Source organism: Nematostella vectensis, chromosome 7, assembly GCF_932526225.1.
Source record: "Nematostella vectensis chromosome 7, jaNemVect1.1, whole genome shotgun sequence".
Classification (NCBI taxonomy): Eukaryota; Metazoa; Cnidaria; class Anthozoa; order Actiniaria; family Edwardsiidae; genus Nematostella; species Nematostella vectensis.
In genome coordinates this window covers 4,194,450-4,216,683 of record NC_064040.1, presented here as the reverse complement: position 1 = coordinate 4,216,683, position 22,234 = coordinate 4,194,450, and the positions used below count along the sequence as shown (strand labels likewise).

Below are 22,234 nucleotides of genomic sequence, written 5' to 3'. Positions count from 1 at the left end.
AAATAGTAACCAATATCATTTCACTGCGCAGACTCATGATAGTAACACACTCCGTTACCCGTAACACAAATTTCGCCGCAAAATGTTAAAAAATAGAAAAAGGTTTTAATTTAAAATGTTATTGAGACTATCGCCTTGTATTTGAATTGCTTTTTGTCCTGCTGTTTATAGGACTGCTTTAGAATGGTTTTAGTGGGCGCGAATTTTCTAACAATTCCTAGAATTTTAAATACGGCTTAGAAATTTTCCATGAGATCTGGGAATTTTGTTGATAAAACAAGATGAGCAAAGCGCCACGGTCAAACTACCGACCAAACAGGGGCGGCGGAAAGTTTAACAAACCAAACGAGAAGCCAGATAACACAGATCCTACGGACAGTAGCGTGAAACCACGAGTCAAAGGGAACCAGGCAACGGGAAACAGCGACAAACCACAAACGGGGACTAAAAATGGGAGAGATCGAGCGAAAAACACTGGGAGCGCAAACCAGGGCAAAGGGAAACGGAGTAGCGGAGACACTAAAAGTGGTGCTAGGGTAGAAACGAAAGCTAACCGGAGCGTTGGAGCTAGTAGATTTGGTGGTAAAGATGGTATTAAAGCGCCAATAAGACCAGATAGTAGAGACAGAAAAGGAGAACAAGTGAATATTATCCGGCAATTAGAATCATTACAAGGTCCATCCAGCAGTGAACCTATAAATGCCGGTTTAGATTTTAATGTTATTGATGAGATGCCAAAGAAAGCTATCTATGCAAAAGGGGGAAGACAGCGATCTCAAGCACCTGTACAGAATTTACACATGACGGAACAAAACCAGGATATGATACACGATATGCTGAAAGACCTACAGATAGAACCTGTATCAGATGCACTAGATGACATAGACTTTGACGAGCTAGAGAGAGATGAGGAATACTGGGGCAGTATTGGCGACCAGAGACTGCAAATCCAGGATGTGCTGACATTTGCTGGGTTTGATGGTGCTAAGACTGATGAGAATTTTACAGATGGCAACCCGTATGCACTAAGAAAGCTTCTACAATCCGGCTTTGAGAAACAGAGATGTATTGACGCACTGAAGAAATATGATGATGATGTTGGGGCTGCATTAGAGGCACTTTTGGTAGGTGCATGTAAATTGGAAAATATTGGAAAAGTCAACCCTGAGTTCACTCCTGAGCTGTATGAAGAAGCAAAATTCCAAAGAGGGGAGGAACTGGTTGCTATCCAGTCAATCTACGAAGACACGTTCACCGAGGCAATACCTGATAGATTGTGGATTATAAAATTGTCAATGTCATTTATCGAAGAGTTGTACACACCAAAGCCTAAAAAGAACCCAAGAACAGAGAAGGAGAAAAAACCTACTCCAAATAAAAACATCTGTAGATTTTATTTAAAAGGAAATTGCAGGTATGGATACCTTTGCAAAAAGAGCCATGCTGTTGAGGAAGTTGAAGAAGAGAAAGATGACAGACATTTACAAACAGACATCAAAGCCATGATTTTCAATCTTGAGGTGCGCTTCCCTGAGGGAAGTATTTACCCATTTGAACCACCAATAATAACCCTTTATACAACACACGAGTTTGTCCCCCCACATGTATCGCTTAATATTACTCTTCGGCTCAGCAATGAGGCTATGGAGCTCACCAAATCTGGGCTCCCTGTGTTATTCTCACTTATTAGTTTACTTGAGGATAAAGATGAGCTGATGAAGTACATTGAGCGACCTCCATCAGAATACAGCAGGTCTGAGGAGAGTGTGAGGCCCCTGTGGGTGGCACAGCCAGGCTTGCAGGATGCTGAAGGTGGTGGAGATGATAATAGGGTTGACATGACACCAAAGGAAAGAAGGCAAAAGAAGGACATCAGCGTTGATGAGAAGGAAACCTTGAACAGAAAGTTGAAACTTCAATTTGCAAAACAAAAGGTAATGATAATCAATGTAACTTGGCTCTTTGTATTCTTGGAATGTGGATCCCACTCTTATAATCCCATACTGCTATAAGCCGATCAGCTAAGAGATAACACTTATAAATCAAATGCATTTTCAGCACCCTTCTTAAAAGAGGAATTTATTATAAAGTACTTATTTATGTAATACTGTAGGCATCTCCACCATTATATCATATTTGAAAGGCATCTCTAGCTTATAACATATTTATTATTCATGCGGTTATAGGCATTTCCAGCATGAATATTCAGTTTTTAGGCATCTCCAGCATATATCATATTCATGTTATAGGCATCTCCAGCATATATCATATCCATGTTATAGGCATCTCCAGCATAAAACATATATTCATGTTATAGGCATCTCCAGCATATAACATATTCATGTTATAGGCATCTCTAGCTTATATCATATCCATGTTGTAGGCATCTCTAGCATATGACTTATATCCATGTTATAGGCATCTCCAGCATATATCATATCCATGTTATAGGCATCTCCAGCATATATCATATCCATGTTATAGGTATCCCCAGCATATATCATATCCATGTTATAGGCATCTCCAGCATATATCATATCCATGTTATAGGCATCTCCAGCATATAACATATCCATGTTATAGGTATCCCCAGCATATATCATATCCATGTTATAGGCATCTCCAGCATAATATCATATCCATGTTATAGGCATCTCCAGCATATATCATATTCATGTTATAGGCATCTCCAGCATATATCATATTCATGTTATAGGCATCTCCAGCATAAAACGTATATTCATGTTATAGGCATCTCCAGCATATATCATATCCATGTTATAGGCATCTCCAGCATAATATCATATCCATGTTATAGGTATCCCCAGCATATATCATATCCATGTTATAGGCATCTCCAGCATATATCATATTCATGTTATAGGCATCTCCAGCATATATCATATTCATGTTATAGGCATCTCCAGCATAAAACGTATATTCATGTTATAGGCATCTCCAGCATATATCATATCCATGTTATAGGTATCTCCAGCATATATCATATCCATGTTATAGTCATTTTATAGCATATATCATATCCATGTTATAGGCATCTCCAGCATATATCATATCCATGTTATAGGCATCTCCAGCATATATCATATCCATGTTATAGGCATCTCCAGCATATATCATATCCATGTTATAGGCATCTGCAGCATATATCATATCCATGTTATAGTCATTTTATAGCATATATCATATCCATGTTATAGGCATCTCCAGCATATATCATATCCATGTTATAGGCATCTCCAGCATATAACATATATCCATGTTATAGGCATCTCCAGCATATATCATATCCATGTTATAGTCATTTTATAGCATATATTATATCCATGTTATAGGCATCTCCAGCATATATTATATCCATGTTATAGGCATCTCCAGCATATATCATATTCATGTTATAGGCATCTCCAGCATAATATCATATTCATGTTATAGGCATCTCCAGCATATAACATATCCATGTTATAGGCATCTCCAGCATATATCATATCCATGTTATAGGCATCTCCAGCATATAACATATATCCATGTTATAGGCATCTCCAGCATATAACATATATCCATGTTATAGGCATCTCCAGCATAATATCATATCCATGTTATAGGCATCTCCAGCATATATCATATCCATGTTATAGGCATCTCCAGCATATATCATATTTATGTTATAGGCATCTCCAGCATTATCATATCCATGTTATAGACATCTCCAGCATATATCATATCCATGTTATAGGCATCTTCAGCATATATCATATCCATGTTATAGGCATCTCCAGCATATATCATATCCATGTTATAGGCATCTCCAGCATATAACATATATCCATGTTATAGGCATCTCCAGCATATATCATATCCATGTTATAGGCATCTCCAGCATATATCATATCCATGTTATAGGCATCTCCAGCATATATCATATCCATGTTATAGGCATCTCCAGCATATAACATATATTCATGTTATAGGCATCTCCAGCATATATCATATCCATGTTATAGGTATCTCCAGCATATATCATATTCATGTTATTGGCGTCTCTAGCATATAACATACTCATGTTATTGGCATCTCTAGCTTATAACATATTCATGTTTTATTGGCATCTCTAGCATATAACATATTTATTATTCATGCGGTTATAGGCATTTCCAGCATGAATATTCATTTTTTAGGTATCTCCAGCATATATGATATCCCTGTTATAGGCATCTTATATCATATTCATGTTATAGGCATCTCCAGCATATATCATATCCATGTTATAGGCATCTCCAGCATATATCATATCCATGTTATAGGCATCTCCAGCATATATCATATTCATGTTATAGGCATCTCCAGCATATATCATATCCATGTTATAGGCATCTCCAGCATAAAACGTATATTCATGTTATAGGCATCTCCAGCATATATCATATCCATGTTATAGGCATCTCCAGCATATATCATATCCATGTTATAGGCATCTCCAGCATATATCATATCCATGTTATAGGCATCTCCAGCATATATCATATCTTATAGGCATCTCCAGCATAAAACATATATTCATGTTATAGGCATCTCCAGCATATATCATATCCATGTTATAGGCATCTCCAGCATATATCATATCCATGTTATAGTCATTTTATAGCATATATCATATCCATGTTATAGGCATCTCCAGCATATATCATATCCATGTTATAGGCATCTCCAGCATATATCATATTCATGTTATAGGCATCTCCAGCATAATATCATATTCATGTTATAGGCATCTCCAGCATATATCATATCCATGTTATAGGCATCTCCAGCATATATCATATCCATGTTATAGGCATCTCCAGCATATATCATATCCATGTTATAGGCATCTCTAGCATATATCATATCTTATAGGCATCTCCAGCATAAAACATATATTCATGTTATAGGCATCTCCAGCATATATCATATCCATGTTATAGGCATCTCCAGCATATATCATATCCATGTTATAGTCATTTTATATCATATATCATATCCATGTTATAGGCATCTCCAGCATATATCATATCCATGTTATAGGCATCTCCAGCATATATCATATCCATGGTATAGGCATCTACAGCATAAAACATATATTCATGTTATAGGCATCTCCAGCATATATCATATCCATGTTATAGGTATCTCCAGCATATATCATATCCATGTTATAGTCATTTTATAGCATATATCATATCCATGTTATAGGCATCTCCAGCATATATCATATCCATGTTATAGGCATCTCCAGCATATATCATATCCATGTTATAGGCATCTCCAGCATATATCATATCCATGTTATAGGCATCTCCAGCATATATCATATTCATGTTATAGGCATCTCCAGCATATATCATATCCATGTTATAGGCATCTCCAGCATAAAACATATATTCATGTTATAGGCATCTCCAGCATATATCATATCCATGTTATAGGCATCTCCAGCATATATCATATTCATGTTATAGGCATCTCCAGCATATATCATATCCATGTTATAGGCATCTCCAGCATATATCATATCCATGTTATAGGCATCTCCAGCATATATCATATCCATGTTATAGGCATCTCCAGCATATATCATATCTTATAGGCATCTCCAGCATAAAACATATATTCATGTTATAGGCATCTCCAGCATATATCATATCCATGTTATAGGCATCTGCAGCATATATCATATCCATGTTATAGTCATTTTATAGCATATATCATATCCATGTTATAGGCATCTCCAGCATATATCATATTCATGTTATAGGCATCTCCAGCATAATATCATATTCATGTTATAGGCATCTCCAGCATATAACATATATCCATGTTATAGGCATCTCCAGCATAATATCATATCCATGTTACAGGCATCTCCAGCATATATCATATCCATGTTATAGGCATCTCCAGCATATATCATATATCCATGTTAAAGGCATCTCCAGCATATATCATATCCATGTTATAGGCATCTTCAGCATATATCATATCCATGTTATAGGCATCTTCAGCATATATCATATCCATGTTATAGGCATCTCCAGCATATAACATATATCCATGTTAAAGGCATCTCCAGCATATATCATATCCATGTTATAGGCATCTCCAGCATATATCATATCCATGTTATAGGTATCTCCAGCATATATCATATCCATGTTATAGGTATCTCCAGCATATATCATATCCATGTTATAGGCATCTTATATCATATCCATGTTATAGGCATCTCCAGCATATATAATATCCATGTTATAGCCATCTCCAGCATATATCATATTCATGTTATAGGCATCTCCAGCATATATCATATCCATGCTATAGTCATCTCCAGCATATATCATATCTGTGTTATAGGCATCTCCAGCATATATCATATCCATGTTATAGGTATCTCCAGCATATATCATATCCATGTTATAGGCATCTCCAGCATATATCATATCCATGTTATAGGCATCTCCAGCATATAACATATATTCATGTTCTAGGCATCTCCAGCATATATCATATCCATGTTATAGGTATCTCCAGCATAATTATATCATATCCATGTTATAGGCATCTCCAGCATACAAGGCCATGCTTCAAGATAGACACAAGCTGCCTGCCTGGACAAGTTGTGAGGAGATTATTAGCACCCTTGACCAACAACAAGTGCTTGTCATCAGCGGCATGACAGGGTAAGGTGTGGTCATGGGGACAGGACAGGGAAAGGTGTGGTCATGGGGGGCATGACAGGGTAAGGTGTGGTCATGGGGGCATGACAGGGTAAGGTGTGGTCATGGGGGGATGACAGGGTAAGGTGTGGTCATGGGGGCATGACAGGGTATGGTGTGGTCATGGGGACATGACAGGGTAAGGTGTGGTCATGGGGACATGACAGGGTAAGGTGTGGTCATGGGGACATGACAGGGTAAGGTGTGGTCATGGGGGGATGACAGGGTAAGGTGTGGTCATGGGGGCATGACAGGGTAAGGTGTGGACATGGGGGCATGACAGGGTAAGGTGTGGTCATGGGGACATGACAGGGTATGGTGGGGTCATGGGGGCATGACAGGGTATGGTGTGGTCATGGGGGCATGACAGGGTAAGGTGTGGTCATGGGGGCATGACAGAGTAAGGTGTGGTCATGGAGGTATGACAGGGTAAGGTGTGGTCATGGGGGTATGACAGGGTAAGGTGTGGTCATGGGGGCATGACAGGGTAAGGTGTGGTTATGGGGGGCATGACAGGGTAAGGTAAGGTCATGGGGGCATGACAGAGTAAGGTGTGGTCATGGAGGCATGACAGGGTAAGGTGTGGTCATGGGGGGCATGACAGGGTATGGTGTGTCATGGGGGTATGACAGGGTAAGGTGTGGTCATGGGGGTATGACAGGGTAAGGTGTGGTCATGGGGGCATGACAGGGTAAGGTGTGGTCATGGGGACATGACAGGGTAAGGTGTGGTCATGGGGACATGACAGGGTAAGGTGTGGTCATGGGGACATGACAGGGTAAGGTGTGGTCATGGGGGGATGACAGGATAAGGTGTGGTCATGGGGGCATGACAGGGTAAGGTGTGGTCATGGGGGCATGACAGGGTAAGGTGTGGTCATGGGGACATGACAGGGTATGGTGGGGTCATGGGGGCATGACAGGGTATGGTGTGGTCATGGGGGCATGACAGGGTAAGGTGTGGTCATGGGGGCATGACAGAGTAAGGTGTGGTCATGGAGGTATGACAGGGTAAGGTGTGGTCATGGGGGTATGACAGGGTAAGGTGTGGTCATGGGGGCATGACAGGGTAAGGTGTGGTTATGGGGGGCATGACAGGGTAAGGTGTGGTCATGGGGGCAAGACAGGGTAAGGTGTGGTCATGGGGGCATGACAGGGTAAGGTGTGGTCAACTGGGACATGACAGGGTAAGATGTGGTCATGGGGGCATGACAGGGTAAGGTGTGGTCAACTGGGACATGACAGGGTAAGATGTGGTCATGGGGGCAAGACAGGGTAAGGTGTGGTCATGGGGGCATGACAGGGTAAGGTGTGGTCATGGGGGGCATGACAGGGTATGGTGTGTCATGGGGGTATGACAGGGTAAGGTGTGGTTATGGGGGGCATGACAGGGTAAGGTGTGGTCATGGGGGCAAGACAGGGTAAGGTGTGGTCATGGGGGCATGACAGGGTAAGGTGTGGTCAACTGGGACATGACAGGGTAAGATGTGGTCATGGGGGCATGACAGGGTAAGGTGTGGTCAACTGGGACATGACAGGGTAAGATGTGGTCATGGGGGCAAGACAGGGTAAGGTGTGGTCATGGGGGCATGACAGGGTAAGGTGTGGTCATGGGGGGCATGACAGGGTAAGGTGTGGTCATGGAGGCATGACAGGGTAAGGTGTGGTCATGGGGGGCATGACAGGGTATGGTGTGTCATGGGGGTATGACAGGGTAAGGTGTGGTCATGGGGGTATGACAGGGTAAGGTGTGGTCATGGGGGCATGACAGGGTAAGGTGTGGTCATGGGGACATGACAGGGTAAGGTGTGGTCATGGGGACATGACAGGGTAAGGTGTGGTCATGGGGACATGACAGGGTAAGGTGTGGTCATGGGGGGATGACAGGGTAAGGTGTGGTCATGGGGGCATGACAGGGTAAGGTGTGGTCATGGGGGCATGACAGGGTAAGGTGTGGTCATGGGGGCATGACAGGGTATGGTGGGGTCATGGGGGCATGACAGGGTATGGTGTGGTCATGGGGGCATGACAGGGTAAGGTGTGGTCATGGGGGCATGACAGAGTAAGGTGTGGTCATGGAGGCATGACAGGGTAAGGTGTGGTCATGGGGGTATGACAGGGTAAGGTGTGGTCATGGGGGCATGACAGGGTAAGGTGTGGTTATGGGGGGCATGACAGGGTAAGGTGTGGTCATGGGGGCAAGACAGGGTAAGGTGTGGTCATGGGGGCATGACAGGGTAAGGTGTGGTCAACTGGGACATGACAGGGTAAGATGTGGTCATGGGGGCATGACAGGGTAAGGTGTGGTCAACTGGGACATGACAGGGTAAGATGTGGTCATGGGGGCAAGACAGGGTAAGGTGTGGTCATGGGGGCATGACAGGGTATGGTGGGGTCATGGGGGCATGACAGGGTATGGTGTGGTCATGGAGGCATGACAGGGTAAGGTGTGGTCATGGGGACAGGACAGGGTAAGGTGTGGTCTTGGGGGGCATGACAGGGTAAGGTGTGGTCATGGGGGCATGACAGGGTAAGGTGTGGTTATGGGGGCATGACAGGGTAAGGTGTGGTCATTGGGGCATGACAGGGTAAGGTGTGGTCATGGGGGTATGACAGGGTAAGGTGTGGTCATGGAGGCATGACAGGGTAAGGTGTGGTCATGGGGACATGACAGGGTAAGGTGTGGTCATGGGGGCATGACAGGGTAAGGTGTGGTCATGGGGGCATGACAGGGTAAGGTGTGGTCAACTGGGACATGACAGGGTAAGATGTGGTCATGGGGGCAAGACAGGGTAAGGTGTGGTCATGGGGGCATGACAGGGTAAGGTGTGGTCATGGGGGCATGACAGGGTAAGGTGTGGTCATGGGGGCATGACAGGGTAAGGTGTGGTCATGGGGGGATGACAGGGTATGGTGTGGTCATGGGGGCATGACAGGGTAAGGTGTGGTTATGGGGGGCATGACAGGGTAAGGTGTGGTCATGGGGGCATGACAGAGTAAAGTCAAGGGGCAAGGTAAAATCTTTTGGTCTTGACTATAAAAGTTCTAATAGCACTAACAAAGTCTGCATTTTGACTAAAGCTTTGGACCAATTTCCCATATAGAAGAATGTTAGTTTGTGTTTTTCAAGTTTGAATTAGACCAGTGTGATATTGCAAGGGCTTCAACAGAGGTGATGAGTGACATTCATAGAGCAGCAAATAGAGTGTAGGAGGGGCTGAACCATCATTCATCACAATCATTACTTCACCCTCAGTGACAAGATGATAAGTTATTACCAATGATCCATTGTGCTGTGCAGGTGCGGTAAAACCACACAGATTCCCCAGTTCATCTTGGACAGCTACTTGGAGAGAGAAAAGGGCGCAGGGTGCAACATTATCTGCACTCAACCTCGCCGCATCTCTGCAATGAGTGTGGCAGAGAGGGTGGCGGCCGAGAGGGCAGAGAAGCTTGGTGACAGTGTAGGCTTCAAGGTTCGACTTGAGAGCAAACAGGTAATTGTACAGAGCAGAATTAGGGCTCTCAGAATGTCGATGCACACATAAACAGGCACAAGACCCTCTTAAATTCACATCTCTGTTTGATCTTAAGGCTTAAGATTCGATATTACAAGGAATAGAAATTGGGGTGTGGCTAGTCTATAGTCTCTTGTCCATTTTTCTGTCCATTTTACAAGACCTGAAAACTAAAAACTTATCATTACTTTTACTTATCATTATACAGTATATAGTTTCATATGAATTGATATTTTATTTTTTATCCCCAGTCCTCATCAACACGCCTCCTGTACTGCACCACAGGAATTCTGTTGCGGTATTTTGAGAGTGATTCAACATTAGCAGGTGTCAGTCATGTGGTTGTCGATGAGGTCCATGAGAGAACAGAAGAGAGGTGAGTGCTAAGCACTTGAAGATAAAGATAAGTGATTCCATCCATGAGAGAACAAAGAGAGAGGACTTTGCCTTTAGTGACTTCCTGGTGAGGGTGTTATGAGACCTGATAACGGACAGACCTGTCCTTCGTGTAGTCCTCATTGTTAATCTCTATTGTGTTATTAGTGACTTCCTGACGAAGGTGTTACGAGACCTGATAATAGAAGACCTGCCCTTCGTGTTGTCCTTATTGTTGTGTGTCTTTATGACTTCCTGATGATGGTGTTACAGGACCTGATGTTTGTGTTGTTTTGTGTTGTGTGTCTTTAGTGACTTCCTGGCAAAGGTGTTACAAGATCTGATAATGGAAGAACTGACCTTCGTGTTTTGCTTATTGTTGTGTGTTTTAGTGACTTTTTGATGATGGTGTTACGAGACCTGATAATGGAAAGACCTGACCTTCGTGTCATCCTCATGAGTGCCACTCTGGACTCCAAGCTCTTCTCCGAGTATTTCTATGATGCACCAGTTATACACATTCCAGGTGACTGCTAGTAGACGTACCCATACCTTATAGGGTGTCCAGAGGGGAGGTGCTTCAGATGGGGGTGGGAGAGTGGGGTTAGTGATGGGGCTTTCCAGATGTATCTGGGGTTGATTCTCAGGGTATTTCTATGATGCACAAGTTATACACATTCCAGGTAACCACAGGCAGACTATACCTTCATAGTATGTCCTGGTGGAGGTGTGTGTGATGGGGGGAGTGGGGTTAGGAATTGGGCATTCCGGTTGTATCTGAGGGGGGATTCTCAGGGTGCACCCTAGATATGTTACTTCCAAGTGCATCATCATCATCATCATATTTATTGCTTATGTTCTTTTTATCTTTTTTTGCAGGCCGTACCTTTCCTGTACATGAGTACTATCTTGAGGATGCGCTTGAGAACACAGGGTGATTATCACAGTCATGAATCATATTTAAAAACTCTGTTGTTTCATCTCATTGCTTTGATCCGTCTCAATTCCCAGAATCCCCACGCCAGGCTTTCCAAGCTCGCTTAGTGTGTTCTTAGTAGTATAGCGGGTTCCGAATTAGCCAAGGATTTGATGGAGCCTGTAAACAATCTGGGAACAAAATCAAAGCTAAAGCAAATGCTAAAATTGTATAATTGCAAATAGTAAAATTTATTTTTGAATATAGAATTCTGTCGTTAATGTGACCTACATGACATTATTGGTTTGCTTTTGCTTTGAAAACCTTTCCATTTATTGTAAATAGCCTTTCTGTGTTCTGGGTAATATGCGGAGGCTAGGTACAAAAAAAGGGAAGGAAAAACAACAAAAACGTAAATTGGAGGGGTTAAATTGTTCTGTACTTCCTTCTATCTCCCATTTCAACTACCCTCATTTTTCTGGTCAGGTTTCTCGTGGACCCAAGCTCGCCGTACGCCAGGCCCGTCAAGCGCGCTAATGCGGCCCCCAAGTCTGGCAACTTCAAAGGCGCGGGTAAAGCGCAACAGCTTATCCAGGACTCAGAGCTAGTGGAGAGCGTCACGGAGCAGTGTCAAATGCCGGCTAACAACCTACAGGACCAGAACCTGACCGAGGCACAGATAAAGATGCGTTACAAAGGTGAGAAAGATGCCATGTTAGGAGTGACACTTTTGTGTCAAAATATCGCGCAAACGTAAATGATTTCCCGCCAAAACTTTCCCGCCTTTTTCCCGGATCATCGACCATGTGTACGCACACATGTTACGTTGACTGTCATACCAGGGATACCCTTCACTCGTCCCTGCTTAAACGGTATTTTTTTTTCCATTTTACACTCTTGTTATATCATATCGCGCAAATGGCACAAAATTCTACGCTCTCCTTACCGCCTTATAATGACATTGTTGCCTTTTTGCTCTTTAAATGCATCATCCAAATGTGTTCAAAATATCCCCCAGATTACAGTAGCACAGCTGTTTTGGCGCTGTGCACCATGGACCATGAGAAAATCAACAACGACTTGATCGTGACTTTACTAGAGTGGATTGTCGACCCAACAAAGCACGAGGTACTTTTTTGTATCTATCTACCCCGTGGGTTGTTGCTCATAAGGTCCTTTTTCCGTGTGGGTTGTTGCTCTCATAAGGTATCTTTTGTATGTATGGTTTTTCTAATCGTCCTTTTCGTTTCTCAGCACCCTAAGAGCGGCGCTATCCTGGTTTTCCTCCACGGCATGGCGGAGATAATGGCCCTGTTCGAGCAACTGATCAGACACACTGTCTTCAGCGCCAAAGATAGGTTAGAAAATTAGTTAAATTTAATATTTGGCGGATGAGGGGGGGGGTCTAGTGTAAAGGGTAGTGAGAGGGTATGGAGATGATGTTTTACAAACAAGATGCCAATATCATATTCCTTCTAAGCAAGTGGTTTTAATGCTCCTATACAAAACCCCTGTAAAACCGATCGCGTATTTATCTATATCTCACGGCCACATATTTTGTAAATCTGCTTGACCATTGTTCTTTCAGGTTTCGTATTCTCCCGCTCCACTCATCTCTGTCAAGCGAAGAGCAGGCCTTGGTTTTCAAGTGAGTGGATTCACTGATATCCGCTAATCGCCCATTTCTGCTCGCCCATTTATACTCCCCCTTTTCTACTAACACATTTCTGTTCCTCCATTTCTTTTTGTTTTGAGCAGTCCTTTTTAAGCTAGGGCGGCTGTCGTTGTTTTTTCAGACGGCCGAAAGAAGGTGTTCGTAAGATCGTCATCTCCACAAACATCGCTGAAACGTCTGTTACCATTGACGACATTGTCTACGTCATCGACTGCGGGAAAATGAAGGAGAACAGGTTAGTTGATCAGCTTGAAAATTCCCCTTACTGTATCAACGATCAGAAAGGTGTATAGTCAGAAGCTTTTGTCATATTTCCTGTAGCGATGAGCTGATCTTATTGTGAATAATTCCCCCAGCTCTATGGAGGGGCTCGTGTTCCGACGGCCATTGTTGACCTGTATCCAATGTCTTTAATATCACAATGATTGCCGTCCCCAGGTACGACTCAACCAAAGGTATGGAGAGTTTGGAGGAGGTCTGGGTTTCCCGAGCTAATGCACGTCAGCGTCGTGGTCGCGCGGGCCGTGTGACATCCGGGGTCTGCTTTCACTTATTCACGCGTAATCGCTACGAGTATCACATGATTCAGCACCAGGTCCCCGGTAAGTCCTCACGCTATTTTTTTTTATTAACAATAGGGGACTTGCGCTAAGAGATCACCTGATCTTTCTGGGTGGCAAATTCAAAACAAAATAATCAAACGAAAAGTCAGAAATGACTGCGCCCGTCTCACCAGAGGATGACGAAAAAATAAAATAAATAATGAAATTAAACCCTTTCTGAAAAAAAAAGAATTTTGTATTTTTTTGTAAGCGCTAAATAATTTGCTTTTTCTTTCTGTTATTTTGCCGCTAATGACTAAGCGCGTGATAGTTTGCCACCCAAACAGTCACGTGATCTCTTAGCGCATGTCCCATATTTGCTTTGTACCTCGATAACAACTAGCATTCTTTTAAAAATGGACTTTGTCAGCCGCAATTACTGTGCCATCCTAGCGAAATACAAAGTATGGAAAAGCACCCATTACCATTTGCTGATTTTGAGAAACTATTTGCTATTTTCGATTAGACTTATGTAACTTTGTTTAAGATGAAAAATGTTGAAAAAGTTTGAAACATGTTTTTCGGGACACAAAATCACGCAAGTCGGTTGTTTGATTCAAGTGTTCGTTCTTGTTTCAGAGATTCAGCGTGTCCCGCTAGAGAAACTGTGTCTTCGTATCAAGATCATGACGCTGTTCCATGGGCGAGACGTCAAGGTCTGATTGATCAACCTTGTTCTCAATTCAATTTTACTTTCCCTTTTCAGTCCTCTCTCTTCCAAACCCATCAGTCCAAGCCCCCCTCCCTGTTATGTTCTCTGACTTTTTGTCCCCCTCGTCCCCTTGATTGTACACTTTCACAAATGAGCTCATGGGCCTCCCACCTTCTATCCCCCTTCTCCAGTTATTTTCTGCTCCACTTTACACCCAATGTTCATTGTGTATAATATAGGAAGGTTTTAACCATTGTGTCAATTGTGTAAACAGGAAGTGTTGAACAAGCTTCTAGAGCCTCCATCTGACACGTCAATCAATGATTCCCTCGGCCGACTGCACAGCCTTGGAGCACTGGACACAAAAGAGGTAACCGCTTGTTGCAGGAGGTTATATGGTAAGGGAGGGGACATGGTGAGGAACGGGAGGAATCTTGGTAAGGGAGGGGACATGGTGAGGAACGGGAGGAATCTTTGTAAGGGAGGGGACATGGTGGGGAACGGGAGGACTCTTGGAAAGGGAGGGGACATGGCGAGGAACGGGAGGAATCTTGGAAAGGGAGGGGACGGGGTGAGGAACGGGAGGAATCTTGGTGAGGGAGGGGATGGTGAGGAACGGGAGGAATCTTGGTAAGGGAGGGGACATGGTTTGGAACGGGAGGAATCTTGGTGAGGGAGGGGACGGGATGAGGAATGGGAGGAATCTTGGTGAGGGAGGGGACATGGTGAGGAACGGGAGGAATCTTGGTAAGGGATGGGACATGGTGAGGAACGGGAGGAATCTTGGTAAGGGATGGGACATGGTGAGGAACGGGAGGAATCTTGGTGAGGGAGGGGGCGGGGTAAGGAAGGGGAGGAATCTTGGTGAGGGAGGGGGCGGGGTGAGGAACGGGAGGAATCTTGGTGTGGGAGGGGACATGGTGAGGAACGGGAGGAATCTTGGTGAGGGAGGGGGCGGGGTGAGGAACGGGAGGAATCTTGGTGAGGGAGGGAACATGGTGAGGAACGGGAGGAATCTTGGAAAGGGGGGGGACATGGTAAGGAACGGGAGGAATCTTGGTGAGGGAGGGGGCGGGGTAAGGAACGGGAGGAATCTTGGTGAGGGAGGGGGCGGGGTGAGGAACGGGAGGAATCTTGGTGAGGGAGGGAACATGGTGAGGAACGGGAGGAATCTTGGAAAGGGAGGGGACATGGTGAGGAAAGGGAGGAATCTTGGTGTGGGATGGGACATGGTGATGAACTGGAGGAATCTTGGTGAGGGAGGGGACATGGTGAGGAACGGGAGGAATCTTGGTGAGGGAGGGGACATGGTGAGGAACGGGAGGAATCTTGGTGAGGGAGGGGGCGGGGTAAGGAACGGGAGGAATCTTGGTGAGGGAGGGGACATGGTAAGGAACGGGAGGAATCTTGGTGAGGGAGGGGGCGGGGTAAGGAACGGGAGGAATCTTGGTGAGGGAGGGGACATGGTAAGGAACGGGAGGAATCTTGGTGAGGGAGGGGGCGGGGTAAGGAACGGGAGGAATCTTCGTGAGGGAGGGGACATGGTGAGGAACGGGAGGAATCTTGGTGAGGGAGGGGACATGGTGAGGAACGGGAGGAATCTTGGTAAGGGAGAGGACGGGGTGTGGGAGGGGGGGCGTGCAAAGGGAACGGGGGGACATAAAGAGGAAGTGGAGGAATTGTGGCGAGGGGGGAGGAGTGATGAGGGAGGGTAGAGCAAATGGTGAGGGAGGGGCCGTGGAGAGGGAACGAGGGGACGTAATGAGGAAGTGGGGGAATTGTGGTGAAGAAAGGGGATGGGATGCTGAGAGAGTCTTGGAAAGTTTTATCCTCTTCCCTAAGCTCCTGTTGCCTTGTGTGCTATGCCTATTTATCATGAATAAAATTACTTTTAGAATTTAACATCGCTCGGTTATCATCTTGCGGCTCTTCCTGTTGACGTCAGGTATGTGCGACAACGACGACAGATAGAACGGCGTGGCCGAAAAAAAGGAATTAAACGCTAGACACGAGTTTCAACATGTTAGCCTTTAAATTTTCAAATCGATTCCAATTTACTCGAGCTGACCTTGATGTTATCTTCCTTTCTGACACTACTATGCAACTACCACCACCACCACTACCTTTACCACTATCACTACCACTACCACGACCACCACTGCTACTAACACTACTGCTAACACCACCACTGCAACCACTGTCACATCCACTACCAGTACTACTAACACTAGCACTACCAGTACTACTAACACTAGCACTACCAGTACTACTAACACTAGCACTACCAGTACTACTAACACTAGCACTACCACAAGTACCACTACCAGTACTACTAACACTAGCACTACCACAAGTACCACTACCAGTACTACTAACACTAGCACTACCACAAGTACCACTACCAGTACTACTAACACTAGCACTACCACAAGTACCACTACCAGTACTACTAACACTAGCACTACCACAAGTACCACTACCAGTACTACTAACACTAGCACTACCACAAGTACCACTACCAGTACTACTAACACTAGCACTACCACAAGTACCACTACCAGTACTACTAACACTAGCACTACCACAAGTACCACTACCAGTACTACTAACACTAGCACTACCACAACTACCACTACTACCACAATCACTTACAAACGGGACAAGTGGTATGTATTCATGTCAAGTGTCCACTTCACCCTTGAACGCAAATAACACAAATCTCTTTCCCAGGATTGGAAAGCTGATGTTGCTAGGTGCAATTTTCCGCTGCTTGGACCCAGTCTTAACCATAGGCGCCGCACTGAGCTACAAATCCCCCTTCGTAAGTATTTTACTCGCCTGTGTTACAAATCATGCTTTGTAAGTATTTTACTATTTGACTGTAATCGTATGTCGGAGGTCGTTCCTTTGTGTGTTGTCGTTTGTCGTAGGTCACCTCTTTGACAGTTGTAGTTGTGTTTCGTAACGTTTTTGTCTTCTTTTCTTTGTCCTTTTTGACTATTATCGTATGTCGGAGGTCCTCATTTGTGTGTTTTCGCTGGTCACCTCTTCGACTGTTGTAGTTGTGTTTCCTTATGTTTTTTTCTTCGTCGTAGGTTGCGCCATTTGATAAGCGCGAAGAGGCTGATAAGAAACGCAGCGAACTCGCGACTGGAAACAGCGATCACCTGACCCTTCTCAAGGTGTACAACAAGTGGGCGGAGACGATGAGTGTTAACATGAACGCGGGGTATCAATACTGCAGGGATAACTACCTGTCAATCAAAACACTACAGGTATGTGACGCCATCATCTTCATCATTATTATGATGATCACCAACCCCTCCTTATCATCGCCATAGTCCTAACATCATCCTCATCCTTCGTTGTCATCACTCTTCAACCCCTCCTTATTATCGTCATCGTCCTTACATCATCCTCATCCTTCGTTGTCATCACTCTTTAACCCCTCCTTATAATCGTCATCGTCCTTACATCATCCTCATCCTTCGTTGTCATCACTCTTTAACCCCTCTTTATAATCGTCATCGTCCGTACATCATCCTCATCCTTCGTTGTCATCACTCTTTAACCCCTCCTTATAATCGTCATCGTCCTTACATCATCCTCATCCTTCGTTGTCATCACTCTTTAACCCCTCCTTATCATCGCCATCGTCCTTACATCATCCTCATCCTTCGTTGTCATCACTCTTTAACCCCTCACCTCATCACCGCCATCGTCCTTACATCATCCTCATCCTTCTGATATATGAGGGGGGACGAATTCAGTAGTGTTATAAAGGCCGATTTAGACGCTACGATTTTTGCCTACAACCATCGCATGCGACATGACTTAGACACTCACGACTTTTCGCTCACGTCTCAAGAAAATCGAGTACGGCTTTTGCGCTTTTTACTCGTCGAGGACTGGGACCAATAACAAAAAACATGGCGGACCGTCGCACTGGTGCAGCTGCAGCACTTGCTGCTGCAAATTTACGCCGTAAACAAATGGAAAAAGACGAAAAAGGGTCCGAGAGAAGGAATGGCTGACAGAATGGGTCATTTTGTTTAATCTTGGGGGAGCTACGTTTGGCCAAAAATCCACTATTGCCAACCATATCTTCGTATGGATTTCCGTTATATAGTTTGCAAACCAAAACTCGCATCAATGCTTCCGTCATTTTACCAAACATGGGCCCAAAGTCGTAGAATTTTGAAACATGTTTAATAAATGCCACAACTTTTTCGTGTCGTTAGCTCTTGTGGTAAGCGGAGTCGTAGAGCTGATTTTGACTTTGCGACTTGTGTTGTATGCTGACGCGAGCGTGTCGCATGCGATGATTGTAGGCAAAAATCGTAGCGTCTAAATGGAGTCGACATTTCTTTGCACCAAATTCCGTTCTTTGATTCGTTTATAACCAGAACGTCTTCATAATCATTTCAGTCGTCTTTCATGATCTCAACCCGACCTTTTTTCATCATCATCATCTCTGATCATTCAGATGATAGCCAGTCTCAAGTGCTTATTTGCGGAGCTCCTCTCAGACATCGGCTTCATCGACAACAAGCTGACGTCACGACGGTTAGAGAGACTGGCACCAAGGACAGGAGATGGTGTGCGCATGGGCACTGGAGAAGCGGTAAGAATGCTGGCAATATGACTACGGGCTCAAACATTCAAAATATAAGAAAAATGTTGTTCCCTGAGGATTACTTTTTCTTTTAGTCTTTACAAGAGATTAAAGTAGTAATAAGACTAACCAATTTGTGTAGTATCTGAATTTTTCTAAAATGAGCCAAAATGAGTCCCTTTTAAGTGTTTAAGATAATTTTCCCGTTTGAAATCAATATTGTTATATCGAAAATATCGTTATACCGAGAATATTGAACTGATTGATGTCAACATTTCTCAGATCAACGCGAACGCTGATAACCCGAAACTGGTGCTTGCAGTGCTATGTGGGGCTCTCTATCCAAACGTGGTCCAAGTAGTCAAACCAGGGACGAAATACAAGGCATCAAGCACAGGTATGATACGCCATGACCGTCAGTTTGAAATCACTGTAATTTACACCCGTTACGTGAATAATCTGGAGGGGTTTCGAAGGATAATTTGCAGATCAATAATTTACTTTATCTCGGGGTTTTCGAAAAACATTTTTTGGTGTCCAGCTTTGGATAGTCAAAAAGAGTTTCCCTTGGAAAGCAGGATAGTGTCGAGGTAGTATAGAAGGTACTCCTTGGAAATGTGCAACATATGACTTTGTGCCTCTATACCTATTAGGTTCCGTTCCCCTGGAGTCCAAAGCGGCCGAGCACAAGTTTTGGACTAAGAATGAGGGACAAGTACGTGATGAAAATTATGATTATTACTGAAAATATTTTTTTTTCAATTGGACTCTGTCCAACACTTTTGCAAGCTGTGTCATATTTGTTGACTCTGTCCAATATTGTATATAATATCGTTATATTATATATGCTTTAGGTGTTTATCCATCCCAAGTCCGTGAACTTTCAAGTGAACTTTTACGAGAGTCCGTATCTGGTCTACCACGAGAAGGTCAAAACCTCCAAGGTCAGAACCATCTCTACTATCCCTGTCATTTTTTAAAATTATTTAACCGGGTCTAATCCTGCTGGTGTGACTTATTATTACTGTTATTGGTGATGATTTGTTCTGGGAGACAGCTGTAGTATAATACAAGCAGGGTGTCAGTCTACGCTTGGGTGTTATTTATTGTTTGGGTTGTTGTTATTTATAGTTGTTGTTGTTTTAATTATTGCTGTTGATTCTTTCAAGGTGGCAGGTATATATTCGCGATACAAGCATGGTGTCAGTCTAAGCGCTGCTGGTGTGGTTGCTATTGATTGTTGTTGTTTTTCTTATTGCTGATGATTCGTTCTGTGTGGCAGGTTTATATTCGCGATACAAGCATGGTGTCAGTCTACGCGCTGTTGTTGTTCTGTGGGGACGCACTGAAGCTCGAGCTCGAGAGGGGAGCGCTAGTTGTGTCTATCGATGACGGCTGGATCCGCTTCACCTCGTCTACTCACCAGGTACACGTCTCTTGATACCACGTCTTCAAGCGTCGCCTTGGGCTTCCTTCTCACAAGGGCTGGTTTTAGCTTGTCCCAGTTCCTTGTTCTCTAACAAGGGCTTGTTTTAGCTTGTCCCAGTGCCTTGTTCTCTCACAAAGGCTGGTTTTAGCTTGTCCCAGTTCCTTGTTCTCTCACAAGGGCTGGTTTTAGCTTGTCCCAGTGCCTTGTTCTCTCACAAGGGCTGGTTTTAGCTTGTTTTGGAAACGGAAACAGTTGAAATTATGCCAGAAGATCAGAATTGTCATTGTTTGTCGGGTTTATTAATTGACTTAGATCTGTGAGGTAAATACAAGATTTTTGTGTGTTCATCTCACACCAAGCGGATGGCGAGATATTGAACATTGCACTTTGGGGTAGAAAACTGTCAATTTGTAATGAAGGCACCTAAAACAAAATAGTTATGTCAACTTTTAGCTTGGGCATAATGCTTGATGCCTAAGCTTGAATATGCCAAAGGCTTGGGGGCATGATATGTTTCTGGTTCTGTTGCAAACACTTATTCCGGTATGTTTTGTTTCCGATTCCGGTCCAAACACCACAGGCGGCCCAAGTTCATTATAAGTACAATCTATCTACTGTTTAGAAGGGGATATGCAGTAGTTTTTCAGCGATATATGGGTTTGTGTAAGCGTTATAATCGATAAACTCGCTAAATCGCTTAAAATCACTTCAGAGTTCCAGAAAACAGTGTAAAAAAATTATAAGTCTTACCTGAACCTGTGATGTTGTAATTTCCCGAATTGGAAGCCTAGAAGTTGGAACGAAGTGACTCCCTCTTACCAGAGAGAGCGAGTTTATCGATGACGCTTATACGAAGCCATATAAACACTGTAAAACTACTGCATATACCCATCAAAACAGTAGTTAGATTGTACTTATAATGAACCTGGGCCGCCTGTGCAAACACTAATGCTCTCGTGTCGTGTCTCCAGGTGGCCACCCTCATGCGAGATCTGCGGGTTGAACTGGACCGACTCCTCGCCGACAAGATCGAGACGCCTTCGCTAGACCTGCTGACATGCCCACGAGGGAGCAAGATCATCGAGACAGTCAGTACGCTCATAGCCACTCAATGACGTCACAATTTAAGCCAATGGCCACTCAATGACGTCACCCACGAGGGAGTTAGATCATCGAGACAGTCAATACGCTCATAGCCACTCAATGACGCCACAATTAAAGCCAATAGCCACTCAAAGACGTCAGCACGAGGGAGTAAGATCATCGTAAAAGTCAGCACGCTCATAGCCTCTTCTCGTTCCCATAGCTTCTCGGTCATACTGACACAACGCAGCTGAGGAGCTCTGGGAACGAGAATGGCTCATAGCCGCTCAATGAAGTCACAATATAAGCCAATAGCCACCAATCCTGTCACTGGTGGAATACAAGCTAAATGCGGCATGATAAGGAATATGAAGAAAAGGGATATAAATTGGGAAATTTGGGATTAAATGTGAAGATTCACACCAGATGCCTCTTTTTTAATCAGTTAACTATAGACAAGAGGAGGCCAAATCCTACCAACAAGAATAGTATAATAACACTATTCCCCCCTCCCATCTCTTAAAAAAATTTTTAACGTTATCATCCATGTATTCCACATGCTTTTCATTCTCATATTTCAAATATGTGCCATACATTCGT

General features: G+C 43.8%; 1 protein-coding gene across 2 annotated transcripts; it reads left to right on the top strand.

Annotated features, from left to right (window-relative positions):
- The first annotated feature begins 23 nt into the window (after positions 1–23).
- Positions 24–22,056, top strand: LOC116616672 (putative ATP-dependent RNA helicase DHX57). Of its 2 annotated transcripts, XM_048729692.1 has the most exons (23): positions 26–1,934; positions 6,613–6,734; positions 10,071–10,266; positions 10,539–10,663; positions 11,055–11,188; positions 11,542–11,596; positions 12,065–12,276; positions 12,597–12,706; positions 12,833–12,936; positions 13,167–13,226; positions 13,375–13,488; positions 13,692–13,855; positions 14,435–14,511; positions 14,782–14,877; positions 16,403–16,452; positions 17,238–17,328; positions 17,603–17,782; positions 18,994–19,131; positions 19,405–19,519; positions 19,776–19,837; positions 19,977–20,066; positions 20,405–20,548; positions 21,523–22,056. In XM_048729692.1, exons 1-23 carry the CDS (start codon positions 282–284, stop codon positions 21,664–21,666), a joined length of 4,236 nt encoding a protein of 1,411 aa, XP_048585649.1. In that variant the 5' UTR covers positions 26–281; the 3' UTR covers positions 21,667–22,056. The 2 variants fall into 2 exon arrangements, 1 of the variants encoding a protein (XP_048585649.1); XR_007312121.1 differs by lacking the exons at positions 19,977–20,066; positions 20,405–20,548; positions 21,523–22,056 and having other exon boundaries at positions 24–1,934; positions 18,936–19,131.
- The last annotated feature ends 178 nt before the right edge of the window (positions 22,057–22,234 follow it).

Excerpts from the sequence above, each read along its gene's own strand:
- LOC116616672 (XM_048729692.1), top strand. The coding sequence starts at position 282 with ATGAGCAAAGCGCCACGGTCAAACTACCGACCAAACAGGGGCGGCGGA. Across the intron at positions 10,664-11,054 it reads CATGAGAGAACAGAAGAGAG|TGACTTTTTGATGATGGTGT; the intron begins GTGAGTGCTAAG and ends TGTGTGTTTTAG. Across the intron at positions 17,783-18,993 it reads TGTCAATCAAAACACTACAG|ATGATAGCCAGTCTCAAGTG; the intron begins GTATGTGACGCC and ends CTGATCATTCAG.